The sequence below is a fragment of the Mchenga conophoros genome, linkage group LG9, assembly GCF_057382185.1.
Source record: "Mchenga conophoros isolate Kocher_MC1m ecotype Shallow Benthic linkage group LG9, M_conophoros_male_GT1.1, whole genome shotgun sequence".
NCBI lineage: Eukaryota > Metazoa > Chordata > Actinopteri > Cichliformes > Cichlidae > Mchenga > Mchenga conophoros.
In genome coordinates this window covers 11,037,852-11,049,418 of record NC_140534.1, presented here as the reverse complement: position 1 = coordinate 11,049,418, position 11,567 = coordinate 11,037,852, and the positions used below count along the sequence as shown (strand labels likewise).

General features: G+C 40.0%; 1 protein-coding gene across 1 annotated transcript; it reads right to left on the bottom strand.

The window, feature by feature from the left end:
• Positions 1–2,698: 2,698 nt before the first annotated feature.
• On the bottom strand, positions 2,699–11,389 carry LOC146566820 (TIMELESS-interacting protein-like). Its single transcript, XM_085285821.1, has 7 exons — positions 11,341–11,389; positions 9,788–9,891; positions 6,750–6,897; positions 6,201–6,291; positions 4,931–5,006; positions 4,500–4,622; positions 2,699–4,413 (listed from the first exon to the last, which is right to left on the bottom strand). The coding sequence occupies exons 1-7, from the start codon at positions 11,387–11,389 to the stop codon at positions 4,327–4,329; spliced, it is 678 nt and encodes a 225-aa protein (XP_085141947.1). The 3' UTR covers positions 2,699–4,326.
• Positions 11,390–11,567: the final 178 nt, after the last annotated feature.

The window sequence follows — 11,567 nt, the reverse complement described above, 5'->3', positions numbered from 1 at the left end:
AGAGGCCTTTTATAGAAACATGTTTGCAACCAAAATTCTGCCAATAGTGAAACTGGAGAAAGAAGATGCATCAGAGCAGGAACTGTGGATCAGTTCAAATATTTTTCTGTAACAGATACCAACACATGGTAAATACGTTTAGGATTTGGACTTTTAAAAATAAGAAAAACATTTATTTCCATTGATTATAAATGTCTTTGCTAACCCAAAGCTGACGTCACAGTAGGAACATGTGCTCAAGATATAAACCACCAGAAATGCACAACATTACTCGAATGAGCAGGCACGAACATTGGGAAACCTTTAAATCTGCTCACTGCCAAAGCTTTTCAGCAGAAACTGCTGCACGTGAACTTTAATCCCCCTCTACACAGTCGTTGCTGAGCTGTTGCTCAGGGCTGAGGCCGGTCTCAGCCTCAGCGGGCTCAGAGTCTTTGGGGGGAAGCGGGCTGGTTTGTTGCGTGGAGGTGTTGTTGGAAGGCTCGAGGTCAGGATCTTCTACAGTTTCATCTCCACCAGTAGAACCTTTGATGACATTTGGTGAGGATGCAGCTGGAGGTTTGTCTCCTAACATGTCAGCAGTCTGAGAGGCTGAAGGGCCTGAAAGGGTTGAGAATTAGAAACAGTGATGGTTTCAGTCAACACAGACACACTCAGTCTACTACGATTTATAAAAGACAGGCAAAGCTGAGATAATGAAAAATGAAACTGTAAACTGCAGGGTTCAAACTCATTGTTCAGGGTCAAATTTAAGCACTTTAAGCACTTTCAAGGTCCATTATCAAGCTTTTCCAGCACATTACCAAAAAAACAGTTTGCATGTTCCACTTTGCATCACCTCAGTAAGACCATGTAAAAATTAAAACAAATCGTCTTAGGTTGACTTAAATGTTCTTTGTTCCTCTTTTGTTAAAACAGAGAAAAATGCACCACACAAAAATACTGAAAAAGGAAATGGTTGTCTTATATGCATATAGTGCACAAACTCAAAAAACTCATTTCTCTCAAAAATGCAGATGTGCAAATGTGAACAAATCAACTTGTTAGAGATGCTCATCTCCACTTGGAAAAAACAACCACACAAAAGAAGAAATCTGCACAAATGAACAAGTCTGCTCATCAGATATTGATGCTTCTTTCCTACGTGACACAACAACAGGAGACAGATGTTTGGTACTTTAACTAGTTAAGCACCCACACCACCAAAAATGGGGGAAAAGAGAGGAGATCACATTTAATCGGTTATAACACGAGGTCAGAAATATAAGTGCAGACATGAGTGTCCACAGAAGCCTCTGAATCTCAGCTGTAAACCATTTCTACAAACACCAAACAGTTAAAAGAGCAGTTACATCACCATGAATCTGTGGACAGGTAACATCCATATTTTGATTTATGATTTTCTGGAGTTAAATGTGACCCAAAGTATATTTTATAGCATATAAGCTATAAAATACTTTTAAAAATTAGGTGAGGGAAATAATCATTTTTTTCTATGTTTGAGTCCCAGTAACTTTGACATAGTAACATCTGCAGTAATATTTACCCCTCTGATGACAGCTCACAAGCGTTAGCTTTATTTTGATACCAAGACTGTTTACACAGAGTTTGTAATTGCAGAGAAATACTCCATTTATTTTGGCCTCTTCATTTTCGAGCAGGAAGCTCAGAAAAGCCCTGGGGGCCTAACAGGTCAAAGTTCATTCCCAATAAAACTAACTGTGAGATGTTTGACTACATTGCTCTCTGGATTATTGTTACAGTCCTAAATGATCAGCTTTAAAGTGTTTGTGCTAATAACACCATGTACAGTAAGTTATAAACTGTAAACACATTTTTATGGGTGAAGGCTCATAATAGAGACCGATCAACAGGTCATTTTCTTTTCTATGGGTCTCATTTAAATCACATTACATCATTTCTGCGGTAAATGAGGACCCTGAAGAACGATTTAATGTCACTGTTAAAGATTTGTAGACAATAGATCGCAGACAGCTGGCTCCGCTTTAACTAAAGAGGAAGTAAAAACAGTTTGGATCACAAGTGTAAGGCAAAAACAAAAATACTACGCCTAATTGAAGCTGACATCAGACAGGCAGTAAAGAAATCAATGTTTTCTACATGCTTTGCCTCTTATTACCAAACTCCACACTAATGTGAGGAATCTCTGGTGGTTTGGACGAACTGTGCAATACGGGAACTCGTCACTCGACCTTCAGGGTTTCTGGTGGATATATACACTAGATCCACTTCACTATATTGTAAGGAGTATTCACTCACCACCCATCATCCAAATCATTGAATTCAGGTGATCCAGTAACTTCCACAGCTGTATAGAATCAAGCACCTAGGCATGCAGACTGCTGCTACTAAGTGGAAGTGTTTGGGAACGACAGCAACTCAGCCATCAAGTGGTGGATCACGTAAAATCCCAGAGTGGGGGTCAGTGGATACTGAGGCGCACAGAGGTTGCTAATTTTCTGTGGAGTCCATCGCTCCAAACTTCACGTGGTCTCCAGATTAGCTAAAGAACAGTGCACAGAGAGCTTCGTGGAATCCATTTCCATGGCCGAGCAGCTGTAGTCCAAGCCTTACATCACAGAGTGCAACGCAAAGCAATGGGACACAGCGGTGTAAAGCACGCCGCCACTGGACTCTAGAACAGGAGAGATGCAGTCTATGGAGCGACAGATCACAGTTCTCAATCTGGAAAGCCGATAGACAAGTCAACTTAGCAGTTGCCAGGACAACAGAGCTCCAGGTTTGGTGGCAGGGGGATTTCGGTGCGGGGTTGTTTTTCAGAAGTTGGGCTCAGTCTCTTCGTTCCAGTGAAAGGAACTCTTAATGCTTCAGCATGCAAAGACATTTTGGCTCCCGACTTTAAGGGAACAGTTTGGGGATGGCTTCTTCCTGTTCCAGCATGACTGGGCACCAGTGCACAAAGCAAGGTCCACAAAGACATGAACTCTGGCATGGGAGTCCTGACCAGAACACCACTGGGATGAATGAGAGCAGAGACTTGGAGCCAGGCCTTCAACATCAGTGTCTGACCTTACAAATGGTCATAAACTCCCATAAACACTCCCAGAAGAGTTGAAGCTGATATAGCTGCACAGGCGGACGTCGTGAATGGGATGTCACTCGAGTTCATATGAGTGTGGGGGCAGATGAGCAAACACTTTTGGCAATATACTGTACATTCAATGTTTTGCTTTTTGTATTTTCATATAAAGTTAATACACCAATGAAGCTAGATGATCCTTATGAACCTTCGCTGGATGTTTTGTAGCAGAATCATTAATTATTTCTGTTATATTGTGTCCCAGCTGTATGATACATTTTTGCCATTCTTACCAATTTGCTGCTGGCGTGCGCGCCTCTTTTCCAGGGCCCGCTGTCTGTTCAGCTCAATACGTTTCTGCTGCTCTTCGGTCAGAGAGGGAGTAGGTGGGGGAGCGAGGGCTTCGGCAATCTGCCCTTGGGGAGCATTAATAAAACTCTCTCTGCTGAACAGATCAGGATCCCCAAATGTTTCCAGTTCACGTTGTACCTCTTCGTCACCAGCACCTGAACACAATTTCAAGCAGTGCTGATAATTAAGTCCTGTGGAATATGGCAAGTATTTCCTATGTGCACCTGCAGGTGTGAATCCACCGTAGGGCTGTTCGATACAACGATATATACAAAAACGTCTATTTCATTTTACGCTATCGTTTGTTTCGTGGTGTCGCAAAATAAACTGTTTACGGCAATATTTCTTCATGCTTCTGATGTCACTGTAGTAAAGTTCTCTCTTTCTCTTATATATAACCACACTACGGACGGACAAGCGCCTGTTTTTATGCGTTGTCGTTAGCAACAACGACGGTAAAACCATCGCGTGTCCGCTTGTTTATGTTCCACATAAACCTTTCAGAATAAAGCTCAAGATCCTGTTGAGGCTTTTCAAAATAAACGGAATCACGTGAAAGAGCAGAGTGTTTACGGATGAGAAGTAAAACAGAGCCGCCAGGTGCTAAAAAATAAACCTTAGACTCAAACGTTAGAACAGGCTTTCCCCCGCAGCACGCCGTGTAATAAATACTCACAAAGAAAACGGCGCCGTTACAACTTCTGTCTAAAAATGTGTCGTTTCATGCATCGGTTAAAACACTCGACTCCAGCTACATGACGCGCAGCTGGAAACACTTCACGCAAGTCGAGATTCACAGAATTGACAGAAAATGTTACATTTCTGTGATTTATATCGTTATCGGACGATAGAATTCTTATATCGGGAGATGAGACTTTGGTCATATCGCACAGCCCTAGTCCACCGTATCCCCATCAGTAATGATTTTTCTTCTTACCATCTGTACTTGTAAAATCTTCATGTGTCAGGGGCATGTCCAGTCGTATTCGTTTAAGACATGTCTATAGAAGAATGAGTAAAAAATTACAAATTCTGAACATTAGGAATCCCACACGCTTGCAGGAAATATTCTACTGCTTCCTCTCACCTGCACTTCCTTTTTGCTGCCGAGCCTTTCCACTTTGTCAATAAAATCTTCAAATTGCAATTTGGGGTACAACCTGTGGGCCCAGTTCTCCATCTTCTGCATCAGCAGCCGCAGGTCTGCAGCCTAATGGGGCAAACATCAAAAACAGCGAGTAGTGATATGAAAGAGGGCTGTGTGTGATAGGACGCTTCTTCTTCCCACTAAAAAATGACTTCCAGTCATTGGAACAAAAGACATCTTAATTTGGTAAACCAACCTCTGGTTCCCCTCACTCATTTTTGACCACGACAGAAAGGGCAACTTTTGACCTTTTAGTCTCAAACCAAATTTAGGACATCTAATTAAAAGCTGACAGGCCAAACAGATTTAGCTCAAAAACCAATGTTCATTCACATCTGGTAATTGGTGGGACAGATGTTATCATATCCTACCTCGTGTCCTTTGCCTTTGAACTGGATATTGTCAAAGAGAGTGCCCAGAGCTGGAAGCCCTCGATCTGATATCAGCCTGGGAAAAAATATTAAGACTAAGTTAAACCATTAATGGATTACAAGCAGGGTTAGCAGCACATCCAGGCGTATTTGGCTTATCCAATTCAGGATCGTGGATGGCTGAAGCCCATCCCAGCAGCCAGGTCGCCAGCCTGTCACAGGGCCAACACAGACAGACCCTCTGAATGGAAATGTCAGTGCCTTCAGATGTACCATGTTCAGAAGGCAGTAGCTTGTTGGGGGGGGGGGTAGGGTGTTTGGTTTTCAGGGTGCCCACAACCTTTCTTTTCCTACCTGTTTGTACATAAGGCAGTATAATGAGAAATAGTCAAATTTCTCCATCTAAAAATAAAAAATAGAAAAATTGCTATATATATATATATATATTTATAGCAAAGTTGCAATTAATTTGAATATTTTATCAAATGAAAATCTATGTTTTTCTTTAATACAGCTTGCAAGTTTTATCCTAAGTATAATCGACGTTCTTACTTAAAAGCTTATTTAACATCCTTTGATTTAGTATAACTTAGTTCTGTCCAGGAACATTGTGAACAGAACAGTAACAGAGGAGTGCCACTGGAACACCCACTGGGAGACTACTGGGAACGAGCCTGACTTATGGTTGGCAATACTAACCAGGTTCACACTATAGGTGTACAGAGACTGGAAACATCTTTCTCACACACATCCAGGGATGTCTCCAACGCTCTGACAATTTTCAGTCTGGGAATTTTGCCCATCCAAATGATGAAAACAACAATGGTATTAGAGTCTTTCTTCTTTAAATGACTGGCAGAGTGAAGCTGCACCATCATCACACAGATGCAGTCATTTGTACCCGCCGCTAAAGCGTAAGAAGACGCTGCAGTACTCTGCGAAACGACAGGTGTCGCCACTCAGATAATATCACATCACTTTTTTTGTGCAAAGTTCTTTCCACAAACTTACGTTTTCAAACATTTGCAACAACTCTGTGTGTCAGTGTGTCTCTGAGCCTCTGTGCACGATTATTAGTGAAACGGTGATAAAAACCAGTGCAGTCACAGACTCGTGTTCAACCTGGCTGCAACACTGACAGTCTGCACACGTCAATCAATGATTTTGGCCTCCTTGTGTCCCAGCTCACACAAGATGACATCAAATTCCTATTTAAATGCGCATTTTAATGCATTTCAACCCTCTGTCGTGATATAAATGTCTTTGCTACCTGTGGGAGTCCAGCTTGGGTTGGGGTCTCTTCACGCCTCTCCTTTTAGCAGTAGGGACATCAGCCAGCTGTGATACCTCACCTTCATCTCCTGCATTGAAAACACATGACAACAGGATGTGTTTCTAACTCATTCTGTTGGCAGCGTGGCAAACTTCAAGCTTATCTTTAAATCCAGACAAATTATAGACTGGAGGTTACAGAAGAAATGTGCTGGTTTGAACAGTATCTGATAGGTTTCATTTGCTCACGCAAACAAAAACATGTGTGTTGTTATTGTTAGAAACATCCAGTCTCAGAGAGATGCTGAAAAACCAGTTCATGCATTTGTTAATTCTAGGCTGAACTAACAAATTCATTATTATCAAGCTGTTCCAAAAAGCTTTGTGGAAGGACTATGAGAGGTTGTATTTCTCCCACATTAGCCTTTTTTCCTGAATCTTATTTTTCTATGATTCTTCATTAAACCATGAATTTAAAATACAAAGTTCTGAATCATCACATCTTAAAGACCTCATAGTAATCCTGTAAGAGCACAGCAGCATCTACCATCTGCAAAAGGGTCTCCTTCCTCCTGGCCTCCCCGGCCTGGGGAGTGTGGTGGTGGGAGTGGGGGGAAAGCTTCATCCTCTATGCCGTCATAGTCAGGAATGTCCTGCGGGCTATTTTCCTGTGGGTCAACCATGGTGAGTCGGTCCTGGAGACAAAGTAAAAGACGTGTGAGCCCCAGTCGTCAACAGCATCAGCATTAAGTTACATGAATTTAACTGCAAGTTGAAAAAATGACATTTATTTCTGTAAGAGTAATTCTTTACTGTGTTACAACATCAACATGAAAACCTAAAAAAAACTGGCATTTACTTTTTTCTTTTTTTACATCAACAGGAGGAGCTGTACAGACACTCATCCCACCTGGAATTATACCCCAAATTCAGAAATGTACTATTATGATACATTAATGGTCCATTATGTTTGTTTCACAGTTATATACATAATACAATTTATAGATTTGTATATATTTACATTCTATCAGGGATGAACTGGTTGTGAACCTTTGGGCTGATAATGACATTTAAAAGTTACAATTTGGATGAATTATTACTGCGATACTTCTTTTGGACTCTGTAGTACCACAGAAATATCATTAAAGTAACAGGTTTGTTTTAAAGTCTTTCAGCTGTTCCGTAAGCATCATCGTCATCATCATTTATATAGCACTTTAAAAACACACCTGGCAGACCGAAGTGCTGCACAATACAAATGTAGTAATAAAATAGCAAAAAACAAACATAGCAATAAAGTAAACTCTTGAGCCAAAATGATGTGACACAACTAGGGCTGCCACAAACGATTATTTTGATAGTCGACTAGTCACCGATTATTTATGCGATTAGTCGACTAATCAGATCATCATCCACTGGACGTAAAACTACAGCTTATTGCACCATGCAGCATATGCTCTTATATAACTATCATTAGCTTACAGCTTTAAGCTTTTAAGGTGCTAACTAAAAATAAAGACAAGATGATAGTTTATTCAATTTTAATGAAATTTGCAGATTGTTTCGGTGAAGTTTAATAAACTCCTTGCTATCTAAAATATAACAGGACAACGGAGTATATTCTCCAGCATCTCACACTTCTGATAATCAGCTGTCTGCTTGACGTTTATTCAGCTGTGTAAAAACTATAACTTTAATCTCAGACAAACCGATTTACTCAGGAACAAATAAAATACTAAAAAAAAAAAAAGCCAAACAACAACATTTTTAATTTATCTAAGTGACTCATATATATTTAACCTGAGTAGCGAAAGACGGCGGTGGGTTTGAAAACAATTTGCCTGGAGTCCGGTGTTCTCACCGTGCTAGTGACCTAGCCCCCGGCTAGCTATCGAGCTAGTGGGTAACAGACGTCTCTGAAAACGTCGGAGCGCTTTTGAAAATATGTGGTGTCCTGATAAACTGAGCCGATATTTGAGGTTTACACAGCTACATTCTCGGCTGAAAATATGTTAAACGTTTATTTTGTGACCCAGAAAGAATAATAAGAGTAATATTAAAACTAACTAGCTGCCGCCATTGTTGGAAACTGAGCTGGGCCGCGCTATGAATTCTGGGACACAGCTGCTTCTTCTTCTTCTTCTTCTTCTTCTTCGGGGTTTAACGGCAGCTGGCATCCTTGTACATGCAGTGCTGCCATCTTCTGTTTCAGTCCGTTATTACACTCTTAAATCCTGCTACTTATTCCTGCGTCTTTTGGGATCTTACAAAGCTTCAAACGACGCGTCGACTATTAAATCAGTCGTCGACGATTTTGATAGTCGACGTAATCGTGACTAGTCGACAAATCGTGGCAGCCCTAGACACAACACAGACACAAAAGGAAATCTTCTACATTGTTTTGCTGTTCACACAAGTTCTAATGCCACCCTTTGTTTCTGGAAGGAGACGATTTTCTGTCCAGTATTAAAGTTCAAAGAACAGGGTATCCGTCTCCAGTGGGCTGCTAAACAAGTTTACCAGAAAAATCAGACCCACGGTCATGTTGTGTCACTTTGAGTGATTAGTCAGCAGCAATAACAGGGAATGACAAACTGACAGACTTTGGATATAAAACAAACAATTTAAACATTTAGAAGTTAAACATCTTCTCGGATTCCTTTTGCTGCACATGTCTATGTATGTATTTGCTGTACAGTGTCATTTGTTTGGAACATTAATCTTGATGTATACATAAACATTTGATTTAAAAAATGTGTTTAAAAATGAACACTGACACAATTAAACACAACACTGGTGCACGGTGACTGCAAACAGAAGCAGCTGCTTGTATCCTCCTGTGCACGGATCCGTGCTCTCTGTTTATTAATAAAAGCCAAACTTCATTAATGGTAAGTGACAGAGATCTGATGAGTTCTTGCTGGTTTGTATCCACAGGAGGATACAAGTAAAATCCTCTGCAGGTTAGTGCAGGATAAGCAGGCAAGTTTACTGTAATGTGATGGATTTAAGTAAAGAACAGTGTGTGACTGGTGCACAGTGACTGTGGTGCTCATGTCAGAGTTAGATTACATCAAGTGTAGCAGAGATTAACTTAAACTTAAGCTCATGATGCTGACATTCATTCACTGAGCTCCACCCACATACCAACAGTTTAGTGTCTAATATAAAGACAGTGTACTGTCAGTGTAGAGAAAGGAAATCAGCCAGGACAACTCGTGAAACATCTGCTGACATCTGGTTGAATTCACAGAGAGCAGCAGGTCAGCTGATCACAGCCTGCACATTAAAAAAATCTACTGGAGCTCTCAATAGAAATGATTGTGAGCTGTGACCCTTTTCCCCACACTGAGCCACTACAGCTGATGTTAGGGTTGAATCCTGCTGAATCCCACTTTAACATCTTCCTGCTCATTTTGATGTTTAGAGGCAACGTCACCGTCTAAGATGTAGGCATTGTATACATTGTATACATTATTTCTACATTACATTAATATTGCACAAGGTTCATTTAGTTTAGCATAAAATATATATATCAGTACTTCAGCTTTTAATGGAGTATTTCTTAACACTAGTATCTGTCACCTTCTGTGTTGAGCTCATTGTTTTCTCTGCAGTGGCTGAGCTGAGTCCAAGTAGCTGAAATTTCCTCTGCTGCTCCGTCAGACTCTTCTCCTCCTCCTGATCAGCTGGGACACAAAACAGAACTTTGTTAAGCTCCACACTGCACTGAAGAGTCAAAGTGTCTCATATGTTCATCTGAGAACACACAGAACACATTTTAGCTTCCCTGGGTGGACAACTTGTTTGAAACAAACACAAAAGGTTTGAGCACCGATACCAAATTCAGCAGTATGACACACCAGTACCAGGAGAGCAATTCCTCTTTAAAATATGCCCTGGCCAAGAAAAAACCCGACAATATACGTGTGCCGTGAGAAATGATAGATAGATAGATAGATAGATAGATAGATAGATAGATAGATAGATAGATAGATAGATAGATAGATAGATAGATAGATAGATAGATAAATTTTATCTATCTATCTATTTCAAACATGCAAATATAATTGAAATAACAACAGAAAAAAATAAAAATAACAAAACTTAAAAATCATCAAGTTTTCATGTAAATATCTATGTCTACAGAATGTGTGTGCTCGAAAAGGAGTAGGATGAAGTTTTCTTGTTCCTACCCCCTTATTTCAAATTTCATTGCTTACAAATCCATATCCAGGATTCAACATTATTTGATCATATATTTAACTATGTACAAGTCTAACACATTGAACATACACAAATAAAACCATTTTCAGCACATAAACCAGAACAACAACAAACTACATTTTTTACATAAACTAATCACTCTGTTTATAACAGCCGCTTAATCTCTGAGTTTATTTTCTATCTATGTGACAAAAACCTTAATGAACACTTAAGGTTGGGTTACTCAGGCCTTGATTTATAAAAAATGAGGACACAATGAGACAACTCAGTCACTGAGAGGAAGATTTCCTATATTCATGCAATTTATTATTTTTGAACAATCCTGTGAATTTTTGTATTGATGTACTTGTCTTGATTTCATCTGTATATCCGAGTGGGTGTAGAAATCTGAGCCATCATCTGAGTAAGCCTCATCACAACTTTGCGCTGATAAAGGCAGCTGTGTTTTAGCCTGGAACACATTTATTTTTACATTTCTCATAAATGTATTTCATTATAGCACTTTTACCGCCAACATGTTGGGTCTTTTGGAGCCGGAAGTGACCTTATATGGAAGAAGGGTGGCGCTAGCTAGCTTAGTTAGCAAGCTGCATTCATAAGCTGTGCAGGTGCCACAGAGATGCTAAGTAGCCTTAATAACAGGCTAATAAAACAACAGAAACTCTGATTACAATGAGCTCATTTAAAAGCTTTCTTCTAATAAATTCTTTTCTTCTCTGTGTTTCACAACCTTTTGCTGATATCTTTCTGTAAATTAGTTTAAAGCAGCTTGAGTCAATTTAGTCAGATTTTTTTTTCCAACTTGTTCACAAAAACTTGAGAAGAGACACCGAGGAGAGCAACAGAAAGCCTCATTCAGGAGCTAAACTCAAGATTAACTAGACTCGGATTAATATTAGCTCGGTGCTTACCTTTAAGTGTTAAATCAGTCTTGACAATAATCGGAGGGAAAAACGCCATAAAGCGGGAACTCGGCTTCTTCTTCTTCTGCTCTTGTATTTTTTGGCGGTTAAAGCTTTAAGGCGCATTACCGCCACCTGCTGGACTGGACTTTTCATGTCCCAAACATTATCAATTGGGCACAAATTTGTTGGAGTTTCTGTTAATAAAAAAGATGGAATTCAAGGATCTTGTTATT

What these genes read in the sequence shown, in the direction of transcription:
- LOC146566820 (XM_085285821.1), bottom strand. Translation starts at nt 11,389, where the DNA reads ATGGCGTTTTTCCCTCCGATTATTGTCAAGACTGATTTAACACTTAAA. An exon ending in CCCAAGCTGGACTCCCACAG is followed by an intron (nt 5,007 to 6,200) that starts GTAGCAAAGACA and finishes ATTTTTTCCCAG; the next exon opens with GCTGATATCAGATCGAGGGC. An exon ending in TCAAAGGCAAAGGACACGAG is followed by an intron (nt 4,623 to 4,930) that starts GTAGGATATGAT and finishes TTGCCCCATTAG; the next exon opens with GCTGCAGACCTGCGGCTGCT.